Source organism: Fusarium proliferatum (genome assembly GCF_900067095.1).
Source record: "Fusarium proliferatum ET1 genome assembly, contig: FPRO_scaffold001, whole genome shotgun sequence".
Classification (NCBI taxonomy): domain Eukaryota; kingdom Fungi; phylum Ascomycota; class Sordariomycetes; order Hypocreales; family Nectriaceae; genus Fusarium; species Fusarium proliferatum.
In genome coordinates, this window is record NW_022194790.1 from 5760662 (window position 1) to 5787370 (window position 26709).

Sequence of the window (26709 nt, forward strand, 5' to 3'; positions counted from 1 at the left end):
GTTCTATGTAAGTGTAATAAACATGAAATTGGGTTGCTAAACAATGCCTCTAACAAAAGAAAGAAAAGAGAAGAAAAGGAACAACAGGATTAAAACGGGGTATAAAGAGAAGTGAAAAAAAGAAGAGTTTAATCATACACTTTCCGTCATGATGTCGTTACAATGTTCCCGAGTCAGCCTTGCCCTAGGGCTAGCGTCCGCTGTGATAGTATCGCGGATCATGGGTGTAAGCACTCTGGTCATACTCGCCGCCCCAGGCTTCATTCGAGTAGCCCTGTGAGTACCCTGATGCATCCCACTGCTGGTAGCTTGTGTCATAGCCTTGCATGCTGTACTGGTCTCCCGAGGGTCCAGCCGTGGCATAGCCTCCAGCGCTCTGGTCAGCGCTCGAGAGCAAGTTGAGATCGAAGCCATCTTCAGGGCTGAGCTGTGAGAAGTCGAACTGGCTCAGAACACCCCCTGATTCGTCCCCCGAGGTGACTATTCGAGACGAGTGTCCGTGATGCTTGCTAGAGCGCTTGGACGAGCTGCCCCCTCGTCGGGAGCTGGAGCTCGATGGACTGTCGCCATCGTTGGACTTGCGAGGACTGCTCTTCTTCTTGGAAGACTTGGAGCCGGAGCGTGTATACTCGCAGCGAAGACCATTGCTCCGACATCGTTCGCAGCCATTCTTGTCTCCACTGCACTTGAGCTATACAGGTCATCGTCAGCAAATAAGCTCTAAGCGAAAAGGGCGAGGAAGGATCTTGGCGTTAAGAAGCCTTGTTGGGCTAGCCAATGCTTTGGCGGACATACCTTCTTCTCATGACAGCGATCGCAAGCCTGGTGGGAACTGGAGCGGGCCGTGACAGGGTCGAAGCCATTGCGAACGCTCTGGACCTCATCCGTCTCAGGATCGTACTTCCAAGTACCAAACATGGCTATTTCTGTTTCTGATAACGGACTGGTATAGGTGAAGGAGTCCTAGGTGGCCCATAGAACGATTGGCGAGAAGCGAAGGGGGATAAGAGAGGTGGTAATAGGCAACTGAATTCTTGCAACTGATTGTATGTATATCGGCTCAAGTGCAGGAGATATGCTTGGATGGAACTTGTGTGTCTTGATCTTTATTTTCTGCCTGAACGGAAAGCATCTCGTGGCGTTTTTAAACCCCGAGGCATCTGGTATAAGAGCGTCCGTGGACAAGGTAGAGGTCTTATAGGCAACAACGGGACTTGATCCAATCCAATCCAATCCCAACCCAAGCCAACAGAGTGTTGTAGTGAGCGAGCCCGCCCATTATCGCGGACCCCATTTTCCACAGTGGGCATGAGGTATCGTGCCGAGCCGCACTGCCAGGCTCCCGTCCATGGGATGTGATACCTTTTGGGTCGGTTTGGTTTAGGTAAAGGGCAGTTGGTCGAGTCGCACCCCTGTCTCCGATCTATATGATGCTCCGGGTCTCCGTCTAAGTGGTGTCCCTTGCACGACACACACCGCACTAGTCATGCCGGCTCCTTCAGGAGCGGTTTTTTGGCATAGGTGACGCATTCTTCTGAGTGCGTTGATTACGTTGTTCCTCCATTTTAGAATCTAGGCTGCCTGATTTTACTGAGGTGTTTAGTTTCCGTAGCGTTCTTTTTTGGTGGTTCATTATCTCTCGTGTAAGGTTATGTAATGCAGGTAGTAGTAGTGTGTAGTCTAAGTGACCCGGTCGAGTTCAGGTGGAAACTCGTGAGATCCCTGCGATATGAGTGGTCCAACTCCACCTGTGCCTGGAGGAGGAGGCTAAGAAGGCTGGAGGAATTCCTACGAGCATTATCCGTCGAATAAGAGAAACATGTGTGCGACGATGCTCAAACTCTGCGTGGCTGTGTCTGCGTCTGCCCTGGAAACAAGAGTTCTAGAGTCCAGTCTGTATATATTGATAGTATGAATAGTGTAGCACTGCATGCAGGGCCCCCAATTCCTTCATTGGGCGCTTATCGATTGCCACGCTCAAGGCTATGTATGTGTTGGTATCCTCTTTTCCCACAATTCAATGCCAGTGAGAATCATTTTTGCTCTCTGCCGGGTGCCTTGCATCCTTTGATCTACAATATATGATGTAAAACCGCTACAAGTTGCTCCAACCGAGTAATTGCCCGTCTGTTGGTTGTGGTTGTTGTTGGTTGTTAGTCCCGGCCGTGGGGAAAAGGCAACGCCGCAATTTTAGGCAAAAGCCTCCACAGTCGGCAGCGAACCGACAGGCGAACCCTTGAACGTCATAACATTAACCCCAATCGAGACTACAATATGGTATTATCGTGCCATAAAGACACCGAGGCTTGACTCACTGCCCCTCTAGCCGGAGTTTTGTATCAGGTGGATCACAAGGTTATTTAGACATTAACGATGAAATTACAACAAAATACGATTTAAAGTGGTTGCATGAGGTTTTCAGGGAGGGCACGGTGAGTCGATATCAAACGGTGAAGGGGGTGGCAGAGCTACGTACTGTTCTGTACTGTACCGGACAGCAGTTGTGAGTGGTAATATAGACTACAAGATTGATATGATACTCCATTATCAGCCTTGTACGGCACGGCATGTTACATGAGTGGTGGGTTTTACATGTGGTGGTTCGAATTTAGGCAGACTGTGGAGGCTGAGGCTGTCATTCTTGGAATCCCCTCATCACTGCAGTATCATGGGACTTGACGATGCAGGCCTCAGAGTATATTTTCTCGTATATTTGTGTTTTCCCATCTAAAACTATCTACTCTTACACTCTCTGATATCGTCATATTCATCCGTGTCTTACTGCTCACCCTTCAACCATCAATCTCCACAAAATCTCTCGTCTGTCACCCTCAATCTTCACATCTGGCGCCCGCGCCAATTGTGAGGTTGCCCACTTCACCCGATCTACATCTTTCTTGACATCATGATACGCCGGTAGTCAGGCTGCCCAGCGCACCTGCTTCACCTCCCTGATCTCGAGATATTCTGCGTATTCTAGAAGATCAACCATCGGGACATTGCTGTCGAGCCTCTGCACCGTCCCGTTGTTCCAGTGCACTAGAACCTTGGCGTACCGCTTGTCGGGTGCCAAGAAGGCCACGATGCGGTCACATGATGGTCGGGGGTTGACTGAAATGGTAAACGAAAAACTGTTTTCGCTTCGCATTCCATTCCTTGTGTTGTCATATACCTCAAAGACAGGCCTGCCATTGCGGTTATATCTGTGGGGCGGGTGCGAACGGCCTTGACTGGTAGTATGCACGTCGGACATATGTCCATAGTTATCGTGGCTATGGGAGATACCTGTCGGATGGGGGCAACATCTGCAAGTACATCTCGTGGGGTCCGAAGTTTGATAGCGTCCTTGCATATCGAGGGGCACGATGTAAGTACCATATGTTGACACTCGCCTGATAATTGGTGCCCGACCACTGTTGAGCGTTGTGTTGATCTCCTCCTGCGGCGAACGATCCCGCCCTCTGTCAGAGCGAGAGCGTCGTCTGTCATTGCTCGCACGGCGCTCTCTGTTCAAATGAGAGTAATCGTCGTCCAATACTGGGGAAGAAGCTGAGCCCCTTCTCGGGCGCAGGTCCTGATCTCGTCTGGAATAGTGATGTTGCTGTTCCCATCTCATATGGTAAGGCACTTCGGATTCGCCAGACCTACGTGAGTACGAGTGAGAATCACGACTACCTGAGGACCTGCTGCTGCGACGTCGATCATAGTCACTGTAAGCACTCTGGTTCGAATAGACGGAGTTTCGCCTCCTAGCTGCCGCAGCGTCAAGATCGTAGCGTTGTGATGAGTACGACATTTTGGGCTTTGATTCGGTATAAAGACCTGATTTAAGTCACGGTTTGATTTGAGGTGAAATGGCTCTGTAATTTGTGTGGAACACTGAGTCTGTGAGTGTAGAAGAGGTTCGTGAGAGTCCCTTAGGTATTTAAAGAAATACAGAGTCCATTGACGAGTCCATCATGGCGACCGGGTCAACCTTGGATTTGAACATAGCTTCGACTGAACAATAATCGAGAATATCGACTCTCCTTTGTTCAACTCGCATTGAGAACATCGAATACTTTTTGTTCATCAATTCCCTTCTTTCAGCATAATGTCCACTCGAACAATGTTCAAAGATACGTCCATGGTTGTTCTGCAGAACTCGTCGAATCGTTCCGTTTTCATCAAAGAAACAAGTCAAAGGGTGCAGTTACACAGCTTCCGGGCTTCCGCAAGGTCAGATTTGTGCTGAGCCTGTTCAGGCCCTGGGCAACTAGGCCTTTTGAGAGAAAATAGAAACGGGTCTTTCACGTTCACGCGGGTCCCGAGATGGCAGGTCGATCTTTTGTTTGATTACACCAAATCCTAAATGGAAGCAATGGGAAGTTGGAAGAATGAATGGCGCGATGAGGCTCGGGGACGCAACGGAGGCCGACATATGAAATTAGGGGCACAACCTGAGATAAAGTCCCCTAAAATTTGAGATAAGCCAATGGTCTTGTCTCATCCTGTTTGCGGGCAGCTTCCCCACAGTGGCCAAAGGGGGCTAAGGGTGCGGCAAAAGCCACAGGTGGAGGCCACTCTCCAAAAGGCCAGCAAAGACATGTCCATTCCATTTCATCCCGCACTCTAATCTTTGCAACCATCTTCATACTCTATTCATCAACCTCCGAATCCTTTGGCCTTGCCATTTTCTCTTTCCTTGCTTCTTCTCTTCAATTCTTACCGGTCTCTTCAGCTCATTAATCAAAATGGCTCTCTCTCCTCAGATGTAAGTCGCTCTCCACGCGACAGCCGTCGCGCAGATTATGTCCGGTGGCGCAAAGAAGAAAACGCTGACATTTGCGATAGCACCAACCTGATCATCATCTTGGGTATGATGCAGGTGTCGAAGCGTGTTCCCTTCGATGATCCTTTCGTGCTCAACGTCGTTCGCGCCGTCTATCTCGCCAGCAACGTCATCATTGCTGCTCTCTACTTCTACACCCAGCTGAAGATCAACAAGAAGAAGGGTACGATAACTTGACTTCTGAGGCAATTTCTACCATCGCAATACTAACATGGCTTCCCACAGACCTCACAACCCTCAAGTATGTCGAGCCCGCTCCCATGGGATCCACTGAGGAGGGCAAACTTGTCACCACCACCATCCACGCCTACGACAACCAGCAGATCCGCACCGCTTTCCGTGGCCAGGCTATGGGTATGGCCATGATGGCCTTCATGCACATCTACATGAAGTACACCAACCCTCTTCTCATCCAGAGCATCATCCCTCTCAAGAGCGCCTTCGAGAACAACATGGTCAAGATCCACGTCCTTGGCCAGCCTGCCGCCGGTGACCTCAAGCGTCCCTTCAAGCAGCCCCAGGGTTTCATGAGCGCCATGCAGGGTGGCCCCGCCCAGAGCGACAAGAAGGCCGTTGAGGCTGCTGAGCGCGCTGGCCGTGGTGGTGCCAAGGAGGAGTAAAGTAGAACTTCTAAAACGAATTTCGGCTTTAGAGGATAGCGTGGACCGTAGGCTAGGGTTGTAATAGACCTTGGTTGTACTATAATACAGGTGTCATGGCTCGCAAAAGTATTTGCTTATGGCGAAAGCCAAAATCAAGGGATTGGAACATGCTTAACAATTTCTTGAAATGATATCTAATGTAGAAAAGCAAGAAGAATATTACGAGAACCTGAGAGGACTTTGACCTCAAAAGCCATGTAAATTTTGGTGAATGTCAAAAGTTTGCGTAGGCTGCAGTCACGTTTTCTCGTGGAAATTGGTGACATAATTCAGATCTAGATCGCGACAAACCGCCCCTCCGCCACCCATCGCCGTCATCGAGGACCCTGAGTCAAACTTCTCCTTTGACATTTGCATTCGCTCTTTTGTCTCTGAATTCTCCCTAAGTTCTCGCTTTCCACTTGCATTGCGATTTTGTAACGAAAGCCAGCTGTCTCTGTCTCTGCATTGTTCTTTCGGTATTTTGTCTCCGCTCCGATTGCTCATCATGGAACGGCCATCTACACCACCTCGGGCAACAAAGCCTGCACCCACAATCACTCCGCCGACCCCGGAAGTTACGAAGCGCATAGTGTGTAAAGTCCTGGAATAAATATTTATTTTCTCTGGAGATTCTGACATGTATCTAGGAAGAGAACCGACTGCGTGCAAAGGCGATCCGAGACCAGCGTGAAGCCGAACAACGAGCGACCGGCACCGCACCCGAAATCCCCAAGAGCTCTGGAGGCTTCGTGCCAACAAAAGATGTGTACATCTCTAAAACTGCCGACGGAAAGCGACCGTACAGCTCCATCTCTACAGAAGATGCTTCTAAGGGAACAAATCGAGATGGACGTAACAAAGGCGATGAGGAGGCGTTGCGGCCGGCGCGCAAGTTCACAAAGTTCGTCGATTACAATATGAGCGCCATGACAGATACGAAGGGTGGTTTCCTATCGACGGAAGATGATCCGCATAACTATGCTCTGGGTGGCAAGAAGCCTGGACAGTCTGAGGATGACCAGCGACCGAAGCACATGAGCGTTCAGGAGTGGGAAAGATTACAGCTGATACGGAACTTGAAGAGGCTAAAGGCAGGTCCTTTTGAGCCTGGGTTGAGTGTGCTTGCGGACAACGAGACACGAAAGAAGTGCCAGGACTGCAAGAGCTTGGAGATTGACTTTGTCTGGGAAGAAGTCTTCCATATCTGCGTTTGCAACAAGTGCAAGGAGAAATATCCAGAAAAGTATTCGTTGTTGACCAAGACTGAGTGCAAGGAGGACTACCTACTTACAGACCGTGAGTGTATCCGTGCAAGTTCTCGGACTGCCATCGCTAACATAAAATAGCCGAGCTACGAGATCCAGAATTATTACCACATCTCTCAAAGCCAAACCCCCACAAATCGCATTGGCACGACATGATGCTCTTCCTTCGATGTCAAGTGGAAGAATACGCGATCAAGACGAAGTGGGGGTCATCAGAAGCTTTAGACGTTGAGTATGAACGACGAGAGACACAGAAGAAAGCTCGCAAGGAAGCCAAGTTCAAAGAGAAGCTACTTGATTTGAAGAAAAAGACAAGAACGGACGCTTTTCGCAGACAGGCTGGGAATTTGAGCAAGTCTGGTGCAAGCAAGTTTGGAGATGCAATAGGAGGTGGGCGGCATGTTCATGAATGGGGAAGAACGGTTGAGAATGAGGATGGGATGACGGTCAAGACATGTGTTGATTGTGGTATGGAAGTTGAGGAGCTAGAATTTTGATGCCGTCACATTACGATTTGAGGCCTGGGTTTGGAGTTTGGAGTTCAGAGGATTAAAGCAACGTCGTACCGATAGGCCTAACCAGGCTCGAGGACGATCAGGCAGAGAATCGAACTATCTTTCTTGTGATTGGTATATCAAAATAGAGCCTGATTCAGGAGTAAATTCGTGTTGGGCAACCGAATCACTTTTCGCTGCAATGTTCCACGGTCTCGGATTCAATTAAGGACTGCTTCATGTTTGACTTACAAAACCAGCACTAAAACAAGACACAAACAAAGGCGTTGTTTGTCATCAACTTTGCTTTGTTAGGAGCTGAAATTCCTTGTCGAATATCGGTCCCTGGATTGGTGATCCGCACCCTTAGCCAGGGGTTCCAAGTTGATGCCTGACAGCCTCATATGGGTTTCCAAGTCAAGCTTGTTCAGCGCTGATTGGCTAAAATCTCGGCGGCAAAGCGCCAATACAGAGGATAGCACCAACTAGCAGCGTGGAGGTACAGGGCACCACACAGGACAGCACAACAGACAGATGCACCCGACCTCAAAGTACCCGACCAAGACTGGCAAGCTTGGTTTCTTAGCAGCACACGACCCGACGCTCAATTTTTTGGCTTTCTATCGACAGAAAGCAAACCACGATATCCCGATTCGACGCCGATTCAGATAACCCAGGACCGAATCTTCACCGAGACGACAACACGTGCCAAGGCTCGTTGTATCTTTGGCGCAGGAGCTTCCAAGTTCCAGCATCTGGCCTCGTCACATCACATCACACTCCATCAACCGCACCGAGCTTGTCCGACCTCTAAACCGGCACTCGCTCGCCTCCATCGCCATCTCTCCCAAACCGACTCGAAGCTCCATGCACCCGCCCAATTGAGAGAGGCGCGCCGCGATGGGCCCTAATGCTGGCAACGGCGTGGGCGGCCTGGAGATGGGACCTATGATGCAGGGCAATGGCTCCAACATCCCCCAGGCCACCGAATACACCCTCCAGGGCGTCATGCGATTCCTGCAGACAGAATGGCACAGACATGAGCGCGATAGGAACTCGTGGGAGATTGAGAAGCAGGAGATGAAGGGCCGCATCGCCAACCTCGAGGGTCAGGCGCGGAGGGCCGATGCTACTCAGCGCGTGCTGAGGAAGTATGTGACTATGCTGGAGCGAAAGGTTAAGGAGCAGACGGCTCAGCTTCAGGGTCAGGAAGCAGTTGATGCAGAGACAGCGGCTAAGAATGATCGGGCTGCTAAGATACAAGAGAAGCTTAGATGTGAGCAATGCCCCTTTGTGCCGACCTTCCATACTAACATTGTCACAGCTACCTTGGAGGATATGCCCGTGCCCGGCGTCGATGGCGTTAACTATGAGAAGCTCGACCGAGGTGACGAGGAAGCTCAACGACAAGATCTTAAGACCTTTCTTGATCAATGCCAATCCGAATTTATGTACCTTATGATTACCCCCGCGAACCCGCAGCCACCTCGAGAATCTCCCCCGCTACCGATCATGGAGGATCTGCGAGAAGTCGAGGCGTTTGGCATGCCAGCTCCCCAGCAGCAATTCCAGCTCCCTACACGAAATGCTCAGAATCACTCTCAAGAAATGAACTCGAGGATATCTCAGCAGAATCATGCGCCTCATGGTCAAAACCAGCAGCAACACTTTGGCCAGAAGCAAGAACACCAGCCTCAGCCAATGGTGCGGTCCGAGCATCCACCTGTCATGTATCAAAACTCTAATGACTGGCCCGCGCCCGTGTCAGTAACATCCCGACCGGTTGAAGATCACATGCCACAAGCAAACCATGCGGCAGAAGTTTTGGGTGGAATGGATGACTCTGCTGAACTTAGGGAGAAACACTCTGCACAGTCCGAGAATGATGGATGGGAGTTCCCTGAGGGCACATTCCCTGAACCTGGAAACTCCCAGCCCAATTCTCAACCTAACCGCCCTGATACCGATGCTTTCCCTACTGCTGATAACCTCCCCAAGTCGCCGAGCCGACGAGACAGCTCCCACCGACGGAAAGGCTCCATGTCTAGAAGACGAAGTGCCGATCATGAGCTAGCCTTGGCTGCCCAAAAAGCTGAGAGTGGTAATTTCAAGCTCAGATTTGGACTCCGAGGCCATCTCGACACTGTTCGCACAATCATATTCTCTGGAGGCGGTAGCCCCGGCGAGCCAGAAATCTGTACTGGAGGAGACGACGGTATGATCAAGCGCTTCCACATTCCTCGATTAGATGGTCACCCTGGCGGTCTTGCGCACACAGCGTCAGACCTTGATGTTACAGCCAACTTTACACACCGTGGTCACTCAGGAGCAATTCTGTGTTTGACATCGTGGTCACCCTCGCCGAATTTCTCAACTGGAGGTCGCGCACAAGGCGACGGCTGGATATTCTCCGGCGGCCAAGATGCGACCATTCGAGTTTGGGAGCGTGGAAGAGTCGATCCTAAGGCGACTCTTGAAGGACATACTGATGCAGTCTGGGCTATCTGTGTTCTGCCAGCAACTCTTGGTCAAATATTCGGAAGCTCAAGTCCTTACGGTAGCACGGATCGTATCTTGGTTGTTTCGGGTGCCGCAGACGGCAGTGTTCGTTTGTGGTCAGTGAGCGCACCTCCTCAGCTGAGCTCACCACAACCTGGAACAAACCGAGCCATGACCGGTCGCGGAGGTAGAGTCCGTGGTAACTCGATGAGCTCCGGCAGTGGATTCTCCAATACTCCCCAACCCACTATCGCCTCCAACTCGCCTTTCAACCATACCCTTGTACACAACATCTCGAGGTCTGACGGCTCCACCGCCAGTCCGACGTGCATCACACCTCTGGGTACCACTGGAGAGTCGTTCGTTGTCTCGTACTCAGATGCCGCGATTATCGTTTATGACACCCGAACCGGTGAACAAATCGGCAACATGGACAGCCTTGAAACATATGATCAGTCTAACAAGACCAGCGTTAATGCCGTTGTGGCGACGACAATCGGCCTCGATCAGGCTAACCAGAATCACAGCGGTAGCATAGGCGAAGAAGATGCCGGCTCAGGTGCTACCGGAGGTGGACGATCAATGGCTGGTTCAGGTGTTGAGGGAACTATCATCTCTGGCCACGAAGACCGCTTTATCCGGTTCTTCGATGCCAACAGCGGTAAGTTGCATGTATCCTGAATACTTACAAAGACTAATTGTTTTCTAGGCCAGTGTACATATAACATGATTGCCCACCCCGATGCTATTTCCAGCCTTTCACTAAGCCCTGACGGTCGTGAGCTCGTCAGCGCCGGTCACGACGCCTCCCTTCGTTTCTGGAGTCTCGAGAAGCGCACCTGCACGCAAGAAGTGACAAGTCACCGCGTGATGCGCGGTGAAGGCATCTGTGCCTGCGTGTGGAGTCAAGATGGAAAATGGGTAGTCAGCGCTGGCGGCGACGGCGTGGTCAAGGTGTTTGCACGATAATGGAGATAGATGCTTTATATGTATGTATGTCATGATATGGAGGAACTTCTTTTTTTTTCAAGGGTATGGGTGGTGCATTGTTGCTTGGCGGCCCATGGTATTGTAGCAGTTGGATTGGGGCGCCCAGCAACGAGACGGGAAACCCAAGTGTCATAGTATCTGTACATGTTGAGGAGGGTGATTTCGTTTATTTATACTACTCGTCGATACCCGGCATTTAGTGGTGGCTCAGCTTTACTTCTAGTATCTCACGGAGTGTATCCATAGTAAGATATTCTTGGTAGTGAAAAGAAAACTCATAGAAGTGAGTGAGTGATCTGATCTGATGAAGGATGACAAAAGGCAAAAATTGAAATCTGCGTATCGCAGATGGCTGGATCTCTCCCGCCGGGAATTGAACCCGGGTCTCAAGCGTGACAAGCTTGCATACTGACCACTATACTACGGAAGACGAACAGGGCTAAAGCCTGCTGTAGTGAGGGGATTGTGATTGGCTCTTCGCAAAGAGATGTCATGAATACCCCTACCCCAGTACCTTGACTGGCTGCGGAATCGGAGCGACTTGGCCCTAAGAGGATGAGTCTAAACCCAAAACCTCCACCTCAACTACAACCACGATGACTTGTGCATCGCATTGATTGCACCTCCCACGACCCCAATCTGCTGCAGAGGCAATTTCGAAATGCTGCCAGCTGCTGCTGTTGCCCTTAGGACCAGCGTCCGGCCGGCAACTTCCCGAGGTCTCCCTCGTGTGTTCGCGCCTGCCCTGACCTCGATCCGATGCCTCAACCGCGCCCTCTCAACAACTCAGGCCCTCTCCGCGGCTTCCTCGCTCAATAGAGACCGGGCCCGTGAGATTGTGGCCCAGACTCTTAGCAACATTGGCAGCAAGCGCGAGACAGCAGCGTACCTCAAGGTTTTCACGCTTGCCTCACAAAACTTTGCCGTCATCAAGGTCGGGGGCGCCATTCTTCAGGAACACCTAGACGAATTCTGTGCAAGCATACTACTGCTCTATGAGCTTGGGCTATACCCCGTGATTGTCCACGGCGGAGGTCCGCAGCTGAACTCCCTCTTAGAGGCTGAGGGGGTGATTCCTCAATTTGAAGATGGAATCAGAGTGACTGATGCGAAAACCCTTACTATTGCGCGCAAGCTTTTTCTAGAAGAAAATTTACGACTCATCAAACGCTTGGACTCATTTGGTGTTGCAACACGAGCTATACAGGGAGCTTTCGTTGCATCTTACCTTGATAAGGAAAAGTGGCAGTATGTTGGCAAGATCACTGAGGTTCGGAAGGAAGCTATTGAGAGCAGCATATCAGCAGGATATGTACCGATCCTGACTTCAATGGCTGAAGGGGATGATGGTCACCTCTTAAATGTTAATGCAGACGTTGCGGCTGCTGAACTTGCTCGTACCCTGAAGCCCTTGAAGGTTATCTACCTCTCAGAAAAAGGAGGCCTTTTTAATGGTGAGGGGAAGATGATCTCGCAGATCAACCTTGATGATGAGTTTGATTACCTCATGGCTCAGCCCTGGTGCCGTTACGGCACCCGTCTCAAAATCCGGGAGATACAGGATCTTCTCAACGATCTTCCCCGAAGCTCCAGCGTGGCTATCATCCACCCTGGTAACCTTCAGAAGGAACTGTTTACTGACTCTGGCGCTGGTACACTCATCCGCCTGGGCAATCGCACGCGAAAGACTTCCTCGATCAAGGAACTTAATGATATCAAGAAGCTCGAGGCTGCGTCAAACAGCAGCTCCGACAGTCTTGATATTGCGGCTATCGTGGATCAGTATGCCAGTGTACTAGCAGAGAAGGAGTTCACTGCCTACTATGATGATGCTATGCATTGCATGGCTATCGTCATGCCTCAGAATCAAGGTACGGCTATACTGGCGGGTCTGTTTACTACCAAGTCTGGCTGGCTTAATGGTACGATGGAGAATATCTTTACTGGTATTAAGAAGGATTACCCTGCTCTGGCTTGGGCTGTTAGTGAGAGGGATGAGAACTTGACCTGGTTTTTTGAACAGGCTGATGGCAGTTTCCACAACGACGGCAGAGTTCTCTTCTACTACGGAACCGATATGCACTCAGTGGCTCTCAGCTCTGTATACGAGAATTTCGTGTCTGGACGAGCTTCGCTCGGCGACTTCAACCTTGAAAGCGGCGGAACAGCTTGAAGTGGAGGAGAAAGTCAATGAATTCTTTCACCTATAGTGCTAACGCAATGAAATTTCAGTAAATGTTGGCTACACCCACATCATTAGCCCAGCCTGACAGGCATGGGCCAAAGCCAACTTACAATCACCACAGCACACAAGAAAACACAGCGCTGGGTTCATTAACAGCTCGCCTTGATCCATTATCCCCTTGGGTATGTCCTCGCGTTGGAGGGGGAGCGGGCCAACTGTTGGCTAGCTTATTTCTCCATCGCCGACCACAGCCTGTGCACCTCAACTCTAAAGGCGGCTTGATAGCTTAGACTCATCATCACCCAAGAAGACGTTGATCAGCTTGGAAAACTCATCCGCATACTGATACAGGAAGCCATGTCCAGAATCAGGGTACAGGTGTAGTTGCGCTTGGGCATTCTTCAACTTCTTCCATATCACGATGCTATTTTCTGTGGGTAACAGAAGATCTTCACTTCCTACTTTTGTGTCAGTGCTTTGCAGCTCAAGTATCAGTCTAACGTACCATTCGCGATGAGAACAGGTAAACGAAGCTCCTCCAAACGATCGTAAGACGCGTCCTTGGCCTGCTTCGGATCCATAAACTTTGCAAAAGCAATTCCCTGGCGACGAGCATTCGCAGGATCAACATGATCCGTTCTGTCCTTTCGTGCACTGGTAATTCTCTTCCACGCAGCCTCGCCCGCAGCCCTGCTCTTATCAGAAGTGTTGAACATGCTCATAAGAAAAGCTTCTTTGTGCTCTTCCTCCGTCTTGGCAGCACTGAGAGCATTGAATGCCTTCAGAGAAGGCGCTGGTACAACGCCTTCGCCTGTGCTAGGCATAGTTCCACAGAGGATCAGGCGGCGAACGAGATCCTTTCCGTTGAGGGCGACGAGCTGAGCGACGCAGCCTCCCATAGAGAAGCCCATCACGTCAGTCTTGTTGACGCCGAGTGCGCGGAGCACGTTGATGTAGTATTGTGCCCATTGCTTGTATTGCTTGGGGACCTCGCCCTCTGAGCGCCCTACGCCGGCGTTGTCAATGGTGATAATGGGGCGTTTGGCCGCGATGGGATTTATAAGGGCTGGGTCCCAATGATCCATTGTTCCCCTAGAACCGTCAGTTTTTGCCCATAGCTAGCTCATAATTGAAGAGAACTCACCTGAAGTGCATACACAATGTGAGGGGTACGCCTTGTTTCGCGCCGAAGCGCCTGTAGGCGAACTTGATTCCATCTACAGTGACGAACTGATCTTGAGCTGTTTCATACGTCGACATTTTGTTGTAAATAGTATGAGTCTGATATTCCGATTTCCGAGTGTCAGATTTGGAAGCTGCTGTATGAGTTCAATGAGGATGCCGAGGTCCATCGGCTTTGACGTCAGGTGATCCGTGATCTGGGGAACCTGGCCAGTGTTTTGAATACTTTCCTGATTGGGAAGTTGCACCAAGTCTCAATGGCAGACGGGAAGAATAGAGATGACTTCATGATGCTCTTGGGCGGATCTCAATGTGACTCCAATAGATAACATAGACGATTGTATTAATCCAAGATTAACTAAACAGAGTTCTATACAACTTATGAATGACGTTTGATGCACAGCCCTTGTAAAGTTATCAAGCGACTCGGTATTTTTTCTGCTACCCGCTTAGTGGTGGAAACCTTGCCTTTGGATGAGTTTTGCTAGACTCGCTTCTCACTAGAAGTCAACTGAGGGCTTATTTTTACATTGCTCAAAACTTATAAGTGAATGGTAACAGCTCACAGTATAAGCCAACATGCCCAGTCCATTCACTCCACACCACGCGCCTTCATGAAATCCACCATATCGAAGAAACTCTTCTTATACCTCCTCTCCTGCGTCGTCCTGTTAACAGTCTGTATTCCAAAGTGCTGATCATAATCCCCAAACTCCCAATTATCCGCAAAGCTCCACGCATAAGCCCCCACAACCTCAACACCATCCTCCCAAATCGCCTTGAGCGTCTCCGACAGGAAACTCAGGTAGTAAATGCTCCTTGGCGTATCAAACAATTGGTCAGATAGATCTTTCTCAGCTTCGCCGTACACGGGGAAACCAAACTCTGTAAGAGCCACGGGGGTCTTCCATGTGTTGTGCAGGTAGTTGAGATAGCTGCGCAGGTAGGTGGGTGTGATATACACGTAGCTTTGGGAGCGGTAGCCGATGTTCCACCCGTTGACGGTTGTAGTAGTTTGGTTGACGCAGTAGGGGCGGAAGGTTGAGGAGGAGTTTGAAGCACATTCGAGGATGCTGTCTTTATCGTCTGGGACGGGTGGTGCAATGACTGTAGCGGTGTATGGATCAATGCCCAGGAAATCTGCTGTACCGCCAATGTACTTGAGATCATCCTCACTCAAAGGAACATAATCGTCAAAGGTCTTCTTGAATGACTCTGGGTAGTCCTCGCCAAGGTAAATCGGGTTGCAGAAAGGTCCAAGTTGAATAGAGTTGAAGTGGTCCGCAGCGTAGACATCAGCTTCACTCTTGGGGTCCCGGGGTACACCAAAGTTATTATTGAACTTGAGCGCAATCTTGCCCTTTCCGCCAAGCTCTTCTTTATACCAGTGATAAACTCGCGCATGAGCCTTGACCACATTGTTGATGGACAGTGCATTGTATGAGTAGAGAAGAGGCTCGTTGAACGTGAACCAAACAGGCACGCGATCAGCATAGTGAGCCATAGCAACCTTGGCGTAGTGAACGAAAGCGTCTTGGAAAGTCTCATTCTGATAACCGCCATTGACGTAGCCAATTTCAGGTCGATCAGCAGCCTTGGTGAGATTGCTGCCGAAGAACTGAAGAGGCGTATCGAAGTGAAGCAGGGTAACTTCAGGAGTCATGCCCTTCTCGAGGATAAAATTGATCACATCGTTGTAATGATCAATACCCTCCTGGTTAACGGGCGTTCCAGGCAGCGCAAAAGGCAAAATTCTCGTCCAAGCAATACTGAACGAGAAATGCTTAGCACCCATCGCAGCAACACGCTCGATATCTTGCTTATAGTAGTAATAATGCTCGTTCGTGACATAATCCTTCACACGGCCATCTTGAACGAGGATATCCATAAGGGATGGCGCCTTGCCCTCTTCCGCAGTTGCGCCCTCGATTTGGCTCGCAGAGCTAGCAACTCCGAAGCTGAAGTTCTTGGGGAAGTTGTAGCAGTCCGAGGGACCAAAGTAGTCCCGTGGTGGAAGGACTAGCTCACTGCTGGGAATAGGAGTGGGAGACACAGTTGTGCTGAATATTCCCGTCTCGGTGAAGTTGGGCGGGTTCGCATGCTCCCAGAGAGCAGTCCATGCAGCTCGCCCATAAGGATCATCTGTATCTGAGGCCTTTGCGGTGGCATTGGGATCCCATTTTCCCCAGGTTGTGAAGGACAGTGAAGGCACGAGAGAGATGAGCGACTCTGGTGGATTGGCGTATGTAGTCGTTGTGGTAGGAGATGGTACCGAAGTAGCGTATCTCACAGTCTCAGAGAGGGTATAACTAAACGGTGTATGCGTATATTTCGGCTCATGCGGCGTCTTTGTAGCCTTGCATTGAGGGCGCTCAGTAGGGCCCTTTGCATCAAGATAGATCTGCTGGCCGACAGCCAGAGACGCAAAGAGGAATTGTATCACAGCGTGTGAGGGTGCCATCATGACGGACGATTGGGACACAGAACTAACGAGCAAACAGCCCGCGCGACCCCACGATATATATGCTCATACTACCTGCTCTGGGGAGGAAAGAAAGCTCAGGACCTTGATATGGGATGTCAAAATAAACTTAGCAAAGAGTCCCCTAAGTTTAGGCTAGATTTACCTAAACACTTTTGTCGCTTAGGGTCAAGGTCCTGATCTTTCTTTCCTCCCCTGGACTACCTCCTTCCACAACATCATGATCCGTCCTTCCGTGAAAACTCAGCATCTGCTCCGAACCGAGAGGCACTGAAATTCCGCGTGTTAGTCGATCCCCAGACTTTTCGGACCGATTCAAACCTGTTCTTTATAAGAAATCGCGGGGAAGTTGTGGGGATGCAACGGTCATGCTCTCTTTTTACAAAGCTACGGATACTCCGATTTACACTGGAAATCGTATGTGCTCGCGGTACCGATTGCCACTTACAGACATTTCTGTCGTTTGTGGGGTTGAAGCGGTGACGGCATCGTGCTATACGATTTCCCCGGACCAAGATTATGGTGCTGGCCTTGTCGATCTTTGCGGGTTATGGCCCAGGGATCCGGTTTACCCCAGAATTGTCGTCCAATGGAAGAATGGGATGAAAACCTAATGGGAGCCGATGGTGAGAGCCGTTTTTGTATTTCGCCGAAGTCGAGCGATTGACATGATATTTCGGGGTTTCGGGGTATCTCGAGAGGGAAAGGTCAGGAAGCTAACCATGGGAAATCCATGGAAATCATACCAAAGTTGTCAATCCCGTGATATCATTGAGGATGCATCATTGAAGTATAGCTTATTCATATGGGAAAGAGATAAATCCACCATAGACTCTCACTCACCGTATAGTCATTATTTTTCATTGTGGCTCTTCATCCCAGATGCAGCTTTATAGTGCGTGCTTTGCCATCGTCTCGGCGCAACTGAGAAGGCAACCTCAAGGAGCAAGAAAACATGAGGCTTTAGAAGAGGATGTCAAAATTAACTCAATAAAGACTCCTCTAAAATTAGACTAGATTGCCTAAATCTTTTTATCCCTTAGGATAAGCGTGTCTATGGGGCCGCGGGTTCCTCAGTTCATTGCTCGCTGTGATATAATCCTTTACACGGCCATCTTGAGCGAGGATATCCATGAGAGACGGCGCCTTGGCCCCTTCTGCAGTGGCACCCTGAAAGTTCTTAGATCTTATCAACGAGTTAGTGTATCGCCGTTGAGCCACAAGATATGATGTGCCTAAGTAAGTGCTCATACACGAATGAGCATTATAACTATAGATATCGTTTCCATTATGGTAGTACCAGAATCTTGCCTGAGAACCTGTATTGACACTCCCGCTATCCCATCTCGATTGACACAGTTTGCCATATCTACTGTCCCAAATGGTATAACTAACTACCGTTCAAGATTATCGGTAAAGGGATTGCCATTAGGAACGCACTATAAACTCCGAGAATAGGATTACGACTGATCCATTATAAGACAGAGAAGTGTTCTATGCACCGTACAGAGACCACATTGATGCATTACCGTATGTGCTAATTCATTGCAACCGCCCAAGATCATCTGGTCAAACACAAATGTTAAAGTAACGATGGTGAAGTGAGTACATATGCTCCCATTTATTCGACTATCAACTGAGGCCTCGAGGCTCACTAGTCCTCCAATCTAGGAGCGAGAAATTTGGCTATTTGATGAGGAGGCTGGTGTGTTGTTGATGATGGCAAGGTGTGAGGCAGAAGAGATGATAGACAGTTCTCACTGACTGCGTTTTCCTGTTTGAATATCTCAAATACATTAGCTGGGTCAAAACGCACCTTATCGTAGGTCTCGTTCAGAAGTTGTGTCAAACTGATGCTCATGGCAGAAGTCTTTGGCTGTTCATGTATCAATCAATAGGTACACCGGAGAGCCGCGCCTCGTGATGTGCTTCTGCCTACTGGACAACAAAATCTCTATTCTACATGACTAAGAATGGCTTGATAATGACTCATGTCGTGAGTAGCTTCTTTAATGTTACCTACAGAGATTTAGAAAAGTTGACAAGAGGCGTTGTCGACCAACGCCGTGGCTATCTACTAAGCTGAAGCCCCTGTGAAGGCATCACCACGAATTCATCCGCGCCCCTTCAGCCACATGAAGTAAATTACAACAGGCCAATCCACACGAAGGTATGATTTCAAATCACCGGCGTGTTCTTTGCCTGCTCTTGACGTTCCACATTCGCCCAGGTTATCGGAACGCGGAAGCAAGCCCAGGGACGATCAAGATCTCGAAACACGATAGACGACTCAAGTAATCGTATGGTAATCTGTGAGCGCTGAGACTAGAAGAAATGGAAGGGCCACAGACGTCGTACCATGTTCCGGATACGTGCTGGGGTCGGGGTTGGCGATAGGAGACAACATTCCGAAGTCGCTGGGCCAACTATTGTAAGCGTTCACTTACACAGCTAGGGGAGGAAAGAAAACTCAGGACCTTTATCCTAAATGACAAAATAAACTTGGCAAAGGTATCCTAAACTCAGGCTCAATTTATACTAAGCTTATGCTAATGTACCTAAGCCTTTTTGTCACTCAGGATCAAGGTCCTGAGTTTTCTTTCTCCCCTAGACAGATCACCAGTCTCTTGGTGTGTAAGTATTTGAGTGGCTCGTGTTTAGGGTGCGCCACAGTAACGCCTTTGGACATGCCAAGTCTATATCTCAGATATTCAAGATGCGGGAATAGTCTCAGATGAACCGCTTCCAAGTGAGGTGAGACATTCTACAACTTGACACAATTTAGTCAACGAACGCAGCTACACAGAATTGCTCATAATACCTTATATATATTGCTTGCTTTCTATTGTACATGACTTTCAGTATCTTCAGCTAACCTCTCAAGTTCAATTCCACATCCGCTGCATCGAGTCTAGTCCAGGAACAACTGGAATTTTGCCACGGCCACCAACAAAGGCACGCAAATCTAGAGCAACAATAGCTCAAACTTACATGTCAATCATCAGCGACGACTTGAATTTTCCCGTAATGATCTACTTGACGAGTCACAGGGTATAAGAGACGAGTCCCTCCCGTTTGCGGATGTCATGTCTCAGTCTCTCTTTAACTACTACTCCACAAACTTGAAACTCCTGATCTTTTTAGATCAATTCCACTCTCTTTAAAACACAAAAAACTGCGGTTCATCATAAAAAAATGAAGGCATATCTCGCACTCTCTATCCTGGCCTGCGCCATCTCAACTTCAGCTAAGAACATCCACCGCAGGGCTGATGCTATCCTCCCAGCTGCTGGTATTCCTGTCAAGGGTGGATATAACGCTTACGGAGGAAATTATGATCATCCTGAGACGAACAAGTATCAACCTGTTGGGCAGAAGCAGGCTTCTAGTTCTAGTACTACCAACACCGGAGGCAAAAAGGCGACGACGCAGACCACAAAGTGCATCTCGAAGAGCAAGCTTGAGTCTATAGTCAACAAATACGTCTCGACTTTCTCTGGTATCACCGATGGTGGAGCGCTGGCCAAGACTATTTTCGAGGAGGACGTCAAGTTTTACTCTCAGTCTATCTGGTGGACTTCATCATCCTCCAAGATCAACAAGTACGCCAAGGTAAACACATCCTCACTTTTCCACTGCACCTATCAGGCTAACAAACTTCAGAACGATGACTTTCCTCCCATCTACAAGAACCGCAAGGAGCTCATCGAAGGCAACACTGAAAAGACCAATGACCCCAGCGCCTTCATCAAAGGGCCCATCGCCTACGGCTGCAACTCCTTCACATTCTACTGGAAGGGCGACTTCGAGGTCCCCAAGGGAACTCGTCGTGGTCGCGGAAACGGCATCGACATGGTTTTCTTGAACCCAGAGACTGGGAAGATAAATAAGGCGTACTCTGAGTACAACACCCTTAACCAGGTCTACAACTGGGGTGCCCATATCACTTGGTCCAAGGATGAAGTCTGCTGTGATTGCCCTGTAGTGTTCGACCCTAAGTGCAAGTGCAAGAAATAAGCTTGGAGATGATTGTAGTATAGCTGGTCTAGGATAGAGGAAAAGGCGTTAGGTTCTTTGTTTAGGTTCGGTCACTGGTGAACTTAGATAGGCGTTGATGCACATACACAATCTTAACATACAAGCATTTTATCGTTCAGTCCCTGAGATCTAAGGTACGTTAGCTGCGTGAGAGGATTGCATCTAGTTGAATCATGAGTTAATTGCTCAATGCTTCCTCATTGTGTGATGTCTGACTCATAAGTAGTATCGACCGCCAATGCATTATAGATGGCTTTCCAGACCTTGAGTCGCATGAGGGCAGTAGAATGGGGAGTCAAATCGACCATAGAGCTTGCTATCTCTAAGTTACGCCTGTCGTCAGCCCAGTGTATAGCCCTCCATGTAGACAGAGATTCGATCGAGTTTTCAGTTCCACTCTAGCAACCCAGAGACTATGGAACGAAGCTGTTTATGCGTTGGCTGCGAGAGGAAGAATCTACCCGCCAATTTAGTAGGTCATGTCAGTGAGTTTGTCTCAAGCACATAGGAAGAGAACGCTGCTCAGGGGCATACAAGATGGTTGAAGGAGGAGTTACCAGTCTCGTATGATGTCCGCTTCAAGCTCTAAGAACTGTCCCTTCAATCTATTCGTACCTTGGATACCCCTTTGTGAAGCCCCAAAGAGTTGCCGTGAAGAGTTGCCGTGAACCCTTTCTCACCTTGCTTAACTCCATGTGAGTCAAAACCACCCAGTGACATTCTTTCCAGACCCCTTCATCCCACTGCAATGAGTCTTAAGATCACATCCATGTTCTCTTACCTTCACTGCCAAGACATTCTCCTGAACCATCATTCTACTCAACCCGACTTTCGGCACTCACGGCCTCTTCGCAACTCCTCATTCGCCACTACACAACACATCATCTATCCTCCCAAAGCATAGACCACACAAGCATTGATCATATAACGTTCCCTATCCCAACTTACGATAAATTCTCTAGCGTTACAGCGGAATGCATGATCCGTGGATCTCCCCAGACGGCTATAACGTAATACTTCCCCAGGATCAACTGGGGCCCCGGATTTCAGCCCAAGTCTTGGCTTTTGAGGGGTATTGGAGCATCGTTACAGCCATTAATTTGGTATGCAGTAGTGTTGAGGAGAACGCGCAAGTGTATTCACCTTGATATCTTCTCGGTGTGGACAGGGATGCGCAGCTAGTTGACCTTCGCTTGGAGTTTTGAGACATATAAACTGGGCGGCAAGGTCAAACCGTTAGTCATAGTAAGGCATCTTTTGATGAGATTAGTATAGTTCTCAGTCTTAAGGTTTAGTTATTTGTTTGTTTAACGTACGATAATCTTGACGAGGAGCAAGATCTGGCCTCTGAATGCTGTGAGGCGACCCGCAGGGCGTTCAAGATTGACGATAGCTACAAGGATGTTCGGATCCGATTTTTTTTTTTTTACGTTGAGTAAGCGACTGTGGCACTGTCAATGATGCCAGCGTAAATATTTGCTGTGAATAAGGTTGTTGTTCAGCCACTTGTGCCCGATTAGCAGAGTGCCTATCCTACGCCTTACGAGCACTTGAGCAGGTGTCAAGTCCTTATCTATGCTTATAATAAACCTTCAATATGTACGTGCAGGATTCAGCCTAAGCTTGTCAGCTTTTGACAGAGCAAAGTGGTGTGATTGAGCGCCCGAGGCTGGCTTCAGGTTCCGGATCGACAGTGCATCGAGGCGTACACCAAGGCATGATTTTTTCATCACTTGTGTGATTAAAAAGTCACAAAATGTCTCAGCCTCCTCCAAAGCTGAATTTCCATGACACAAAAGAATGTAATTAGAGTGTTGGTCCTCGCCGAGCTAACTAGTCATGTCGATGCTGCCGAATGCCTTTCCCCAAATCATCAGTGTAGCATTCATCATCATCATCTGTGCTTATTATTTCATTCCCTGCCAAGCAAGGCAAAAACCGTCTGGACCGCTCAGAAAAAGTGCGGAGAGAATCCCTGACGGCCACAATAGGAAAGTGATTCCCGCTGATGACGGGCTCTCCGCACTCTTGGCTGGGGGGGGTCGAGTTGGGGTATTAGCTAATAATAAGGTAAAAGATATTGTTTTCCCTCATTTAAGCATGCAGTTTAGAGTTGTTTTTCTTGGAGTTCTCGTCAGGTCTAACTAAAAACACTGACTAAAAACCTGCTAAACTAACTTTTACTGGTATCTCTGGGTGCGGAGAATGGATGGAGCCAAAAATCTGTCTGTATCCGTTATCCCTGCCCCTGTACGAGATAAAGATCATGTGAACGTGATGGTATTATTCAAGGGGTGGACACCAAAAGTACCCACTGAGAGAACAAGCTGCTCAATCAGAGCTGGCAGTGGTCAGAGCCATCCCTGGCTATCTCTGCCCCTTGTCCTCATTGTGTTTTCCCCGCAGAGAAACAGACGGCAGATACTGGTAGATAAACATTGGAGCCAAGACCGCAGTACGACCGGGGTGTGGTTTGGAGAGAAGAAGTAGAGCCTATCTTTGAAGAGAAGAGCACACGAGAACCTTATTGACCTTCCGTAAGGGGCGTGGCTTGGTTTGATAGCAGTGGATACCATAGGAATCTCATTAACAAGATCCTCACTGTGACACTCGCGCAGTATGGTACTAGGTAACTTACAGGCAGCAGCCATTGGAGATGTCGTACAGGATCAGGCCTCGGAGCAAAGTGCCTAAGCTTATCTCTTCCCGAGCTTCTAGAAACCACACTACACTACAGTGAGCCTTGGTCTGCGCCCTTTTTTTTCCTTCCCTCTCACACTTGCTCTCCCTTCAGCCTCGGCGCCATGATCAAGTGCCGGGCCGATCTTTGCTAGTAGGAGGTTGGCGTAACTATAGCGATGAGACAAAACCAACGGCCCAAAAGAGCCTGCAAATCTGCCCTACGCCCGATTACCTTACAGTCACTGAATGCTCTGAGTTCTAGATTCTGTGCTGTGCAACAGAATTACAGTACAAATGCACAGCTGAGGCGAGGCACACACCAACTCGCCACAATGTTACATGCAGAGAGATAGGATCTGACCCCATTTGAGGGACAGAGAGAACGGTTGGACCGATGATCTCTGAATTAAAGCCAACACTAGCGAACTAAAGCACCCCCGGTTTACCAAGTTCCCACTTCACACACTGACAAACACCCCCGTTACGTGATTTGATCTTCACAGGACGGGCGTGCGTGTGTCTGACTCTGTCTGTCCGTCTAGGGTTCCATCGAGAGCATTACATGGGCTGCCACTTTGAGCATCGGGTCGTCTTGGCATTCTCTCTACTGTGATAAAATTTGATAGCAGAGCCTGGTCTGGGTTATTCGCGTGTGGTTGAATCAGAGTGAGAGTGAGACGTACGTATTCGGTATATAGCTGTGCTCATCCCTCTCCCTCTCATCCTTTCTCGTCCCGCCATCTTTGTCTTTTTTTTCTCGTGCAACGTTGGGGAGAGAATCTAGCACACACAATATCGCCAAGGTCCTTGGCTTTAAGATCCCCCAAAAGCTTGGTTCTTGTCTGGCAGCTTGGCCTTCTTACACTTGCACTTGGCAGCTTGGCCCTTTCTTTGATCTCTTGGCTTGACTTAAACCAATCATCACAATGAGCGGCGTCGAAAAGGGAAACGACGTCGAGAAGACGGATCTCGGCTACGATGCCTCTGCAGCTCCCACCAAGGACATGGGCGTCGGTGAGGATCGTCACATTCGCGGTCTCGAGACCAGCGCTGAGACGTCGCTGCACCGAGGTCTCAAGGCCCGTCACATCACCATGATTGCCATCGGTGGTGCGATCGGTACTGGTCTTATTGTCGGCACTGGCAAGGCCCTGGCGCAAGCTGGTCCTGGCTCTGTCTTTATCTGTTATACGCTCGTTGGTTTCGTCGTCTTCCTCGTCATGGCTGCTCTGGGTGAGATGGCTGCTTGGCTCCCCATGTCTGCTGGTTTCACTGGTTATGCTTCTCGATTCTGTGATCCCTCTCTCGGTTTTGCGCTTGGTTGGACGTGAGTACTATATTCCTAATATTCCAAGAGGTCACGCGAGCTAACGGGTCCAGTTACTGGTTCAAATACATCATCGTCACGCCCAATCAACTCACTGCTGCTGCGTTGGTCATTCAATATTGGGTTGATCGAGACACGGTCAATCCGGGTGTCTTCATCGCCATCTTTTTAGTCACCATCGTCGTCATCAACTATTTCGGCATTCGATTCTTCGGTGAACTCGAGTTCTGGCTTTCCTCGTTCAAGGTCATCGTCATCATTGGAATCATCCTCTTCTCCCTGGTCCTTGCTCTTGGCGGCGGTCCTGACCATGACCGAAAGGGTTTCCGATACTGGAGCAACCCTGGGTATGTTCCTCAACTCCTCACTCTTTCTCTCTGAGCCTCACTAACGAGAACAGCGCCTTCAAGCCTTATATCATGACTGGCGACGCTGGACGATTCCTTGGCTTCTGGTCTTGCATGGTCAACGCTACCTTTGCCTACCTCGGAACTGAGCTCGTCGGTGTAACAGTCGCTGAGGCCCAGAACCCCCGCAAGACCGTCCCCCGCGCCATCAAGCTGACCTTCTACCGAATTCTCTTCTTCTACTGTCTTTCCGTCCTCCTCGTCGGAATGATCGTCCCCTACAACTCTGAGGAGCTTGCCTTTGCCAACAAGGCCAAGACCGGTGCTTCTGCCTCTCCCTTCGTCGTCGCTGCTGATATCGCCGGTGTCAAGGTCCTCCCTCACATCGTCAACGCTTGTATCTGCGTCTTCGTCTTCTCCGCCTCCAACTCTGATCTGTACATTGCTAGCCGTACCCTCTACGGTCTTGCTTCCGACGGTTCGGCTCCTGCTATCTTCAAGAAGACTGACAAGCATGGTGTTCCCATCTACGCCCTTGCCATGTCTGCTTCTTTCTGTCTCCTGGCCTTCATGAACGTTGCCGACGACTCGACCAAGGTTTTTGGTTACTTTGTCAACCTCACCACCATCTTCGGTCTCATGTCTTGGATCTCTATCCTCACGACTCACATCTGGTGGTGCCGTGCCAAGAAGGCTCAAGGTCTCGCCAACGAAGCTCTTCCCTATGTCGCCCCCTTCGGCATGTGGGGATCCATCGTTGCTCTCTCCATGTGCATTCTCATCGCCCTCACCAAGAACTACGACGTTTTCGTCAGGGATGCCGACACCGGCAAGATCTTTGGTGGTGAGAAGTACAAGACTTTCATCACTGGCTACCTTGGTATTCCCGTGTACCTGATTCTCATCTTTGGCCACAAGTTTATCACCAAGTCTCGCGGTGTCAAGCCCCATGAGGCCGACTTCTACACTGGAAAGGATGTCATTGATCGTGAGGAGGAGGAGTTCCTGGCTGCTCAGGCCGCTAAGCGTGAGGCTGAGGGCCCCAACCGTGGAGGATGGTTCTACAAGACTTTCGTGTCTTGGTTGTTCTAGATGCGTCCGTTATTGGATGTTTACTGTGTATATGAAGATGCCCGTTCGCGGGTAATGAGCGTATGTAGTTAAGATGAATATTATCTTCCACATTCAACAATTTATGAACCATGTTTCTAATCTGAATGTTAACTCCTAACGTGTGTTAAACTGATGTTTAACAATTGTATCATTTCGGAGTATCTTCACTCGAGTCAACTGAACTCAACTGGAGGCGACTTCAATTCGAGGCACTCCCTGAGGAGGCCAAAGTCCGCGAGATGCATAGAAGTCTCAACACCACCCGTATACCCAGTTAAAGCGTACACGGGTGAACCTATAGCTTGATTGTAGAGTCACTCTCGTCAGCCCATAGGCAAAGAGCTCGACTGATGGTACCTCATAGAGCAGATGAAAGTCAATCTGGCTCTATATTCGTTTTGTCAGTATTGTTTGTCATAAGTGTTGTCGAACATGTCAATATTGCCAACCAACTTCCCCAAGAGTCATTCAATTCTTATCACATGTAGACATCAATATTTCGACCTCACACGTGCGGCTAGAGATATTTTCGGCAGCTTATCGTTGTTACAAGCACATGCTAACTCGATCGCCGAAGAAATGACAATAGCATCATATACTTCCTAGACGAGCCGAAATCACATCATGAGA

The 26709-nt window shown here is 49.2% G+C and overlaps 10 protein-coding genes and 1 non-coding gene across 11 annotated transcripts; 6 read left to right on the top strand and 5 right to left on the bottom strand.

Annotated features, from left to right (window-relative positions):
• Nucleotides 1-190: 190 nt before the first annotated feature.
• Nucleotides 191-918, bottom strand: FPRO_00232 (uncharacterized protein; the record flags this gene model as incomplete). Its single annotated transcript, XM_031225620.1, has 2 exons — nt 191-691; nt 796-918. 2 exons carry the CDS (start codon nt 916-918, stop codon nt 191-193), a joined length of 624 nt encoding a protein of 207 aa, XP_031076238.1.
• A 2002-nt stretch (nt 919-2920) lies between these two features.
• On the bottom strand, nt 2921-3796 carry FPRO_00231 (uncharacterized protein; the record flags this gene model as incomplete). The annotated part of the gene is made up of 1 exon (XM_031225621.1): nt 2921-3796. The coding sequence occupies one exon, from the start codon at nt 3794-3796 to the stop codon at nt 2921-2923; it is 876 nt and encodes a 291-aa protein (XP_031076239.1).
• A 937-nt stretch (nt 3797-4733) lies between these two features.
• On the top strand, nt 4734-5451 carry FPRO_00230 (putative PHO88 (involved in phosphate transport); the record flags this gene model as incomplete). Its single annotated transcript, XM_031225622.1, has 3 exons — nt 4734-4753; nt 4834-4994; nt 5057-5451. The coding sequence occupies 3 exons, from the start codon at nt 4734-4736 to the stop codon at nt 5449-5451; spliced, it is 576 nt and encodes a 191-aa protein (XP_031076240.1).
• A 529-nt stretch (nt 5452-5980) lies between these two features.
• On the top strand, nt 5981-7237 carry FPRO_00229 (uncharacterized protein; the record flags this gene model as incomplete). Its single annotated transcript, XM_031225623.1, has 3 exons — nt 5981-6064; nt 6123-6771; nt 6822-7237. 3 exons carry the CDS (start codon nt 5981-5983, stop codon nt 7235-7237), a joined length of 1149 nt encoding a protein of 382 aa, XP_031076241.1.
• An 897-nt stretch (nt 7238-8134) lies between these two features.
• FPRO_00228 (putative signal transduction scaffold protein, essential for virulence and fertility) lies at nt 8135-10702 on the top strand (the record flags this gene model as incomplete). The annotated part of the gene is made up of 3 exons (XM_031225624.1): nt 8135-8510; nt 8559-10394; nt 10443-10702. 3 exons carry the CDS (start codon nt 8135-8137, stop codon nt 10700-10702), a joined length of 2472 nt encoding a protein of 823 aa, XP_031076242.1.
• Nucleotides 10703-11081: 379 nt separating this feature from the next.
• On the bottom strand, nt 11082-11153 carry tRNA. Its single transcript has one exon. It is a non-coding gene; the product is annotated as a tRNA-Asp (tRNA).
• A 231-nt stretch (nt 11154-11384) lies between these two features.
• Nucleotides 11385-12896, top strand: FPRO_00227 (putative acetylglutamate kinase/N-acetyl-gamma-glutamyl-phosphate reductase precursor (ARG-6); the record flags this gene model as incomplete). The annotated part of the gene is made up of 1 exon (XM_031225625.1): nt 11385-12896. One exon carries the CDS (start codon nt 11385-11387, stop codon nt 12894-12896), a length of 1512 nt encoding a protein of 503 aa, XP_031076243.1.
• A 279-nt stretch (nt 12897-13175) lies between these two features.
• FPRO_00226 (uncharacterized protein) lies at nt 13176-14168 on the bottom strand (the record flags this gene model as incomplete). Its single annotated transcript, XM_031225626.1, has 3 exons — nt 13176-13366; nt 13414-14000; nt 14053-14168. 3 exons carry the CDS (start codon nt 14166-14168, stop codon nt 13176-13178), a joined length of 894 nt encoding a protein of 297 aa, XP_031076244.1.
• Nucleotides 14169-14682: 514 nt separating this feature from the next.
• On the bottom strand, nt 14683-16551 carry FPRO_00225 (uncharacterized protein; the record flags this gene model as incomplete). Its single annotated transcript, XM_031225627.1, has 1 exon — nt 14683-16551. One exon carries the CDS (start codon nt 16549-16551, stop codon nt 14683-14685), a length of 1869 nt encoding a protein of 622 aa, XP_031076245.1.
• A 3216-nt stretch (nt 16552-19767) lies between these two features.
• Nucleotides 19768-20589, top strand: FPRO_00224 (uncharacterized protein; the record flags this gene model as incomplete). The annotated part of the gene is made up of 2 exons (XM_031225629.1): nt 19768-20184; nt 20236-20589. The coding sequence occupies 2 exons, from the start codon at nt 19768-19770 to the stop codon at nt 20587-20589; spliced, it is 771 nt and encodes a 256-aa protein (XP_031076246.1).
• Nucleotides 20590-24218: 3629 nt separating this feature from the next.
• Nucleotides 24219-26058, top strand: FPRO_00223 (putative DIP5-glutamate and aspartate permease; the record flags this gene model as incomplete). The annotated part of the gene is made up of 3 exons (XM_031225630.1): nt 24219-24619; nt 24673-24966; nt 25020-26058. 3 exons carry the CDS (start codon nt 24219-24221, stop codon nt 26056-26058), a joined length of 1734 nt encoding a protein of 577 aa, XP_031076247.1.
• Nucleotides 26059-26709: the final 651 nt, after the last annotated feature.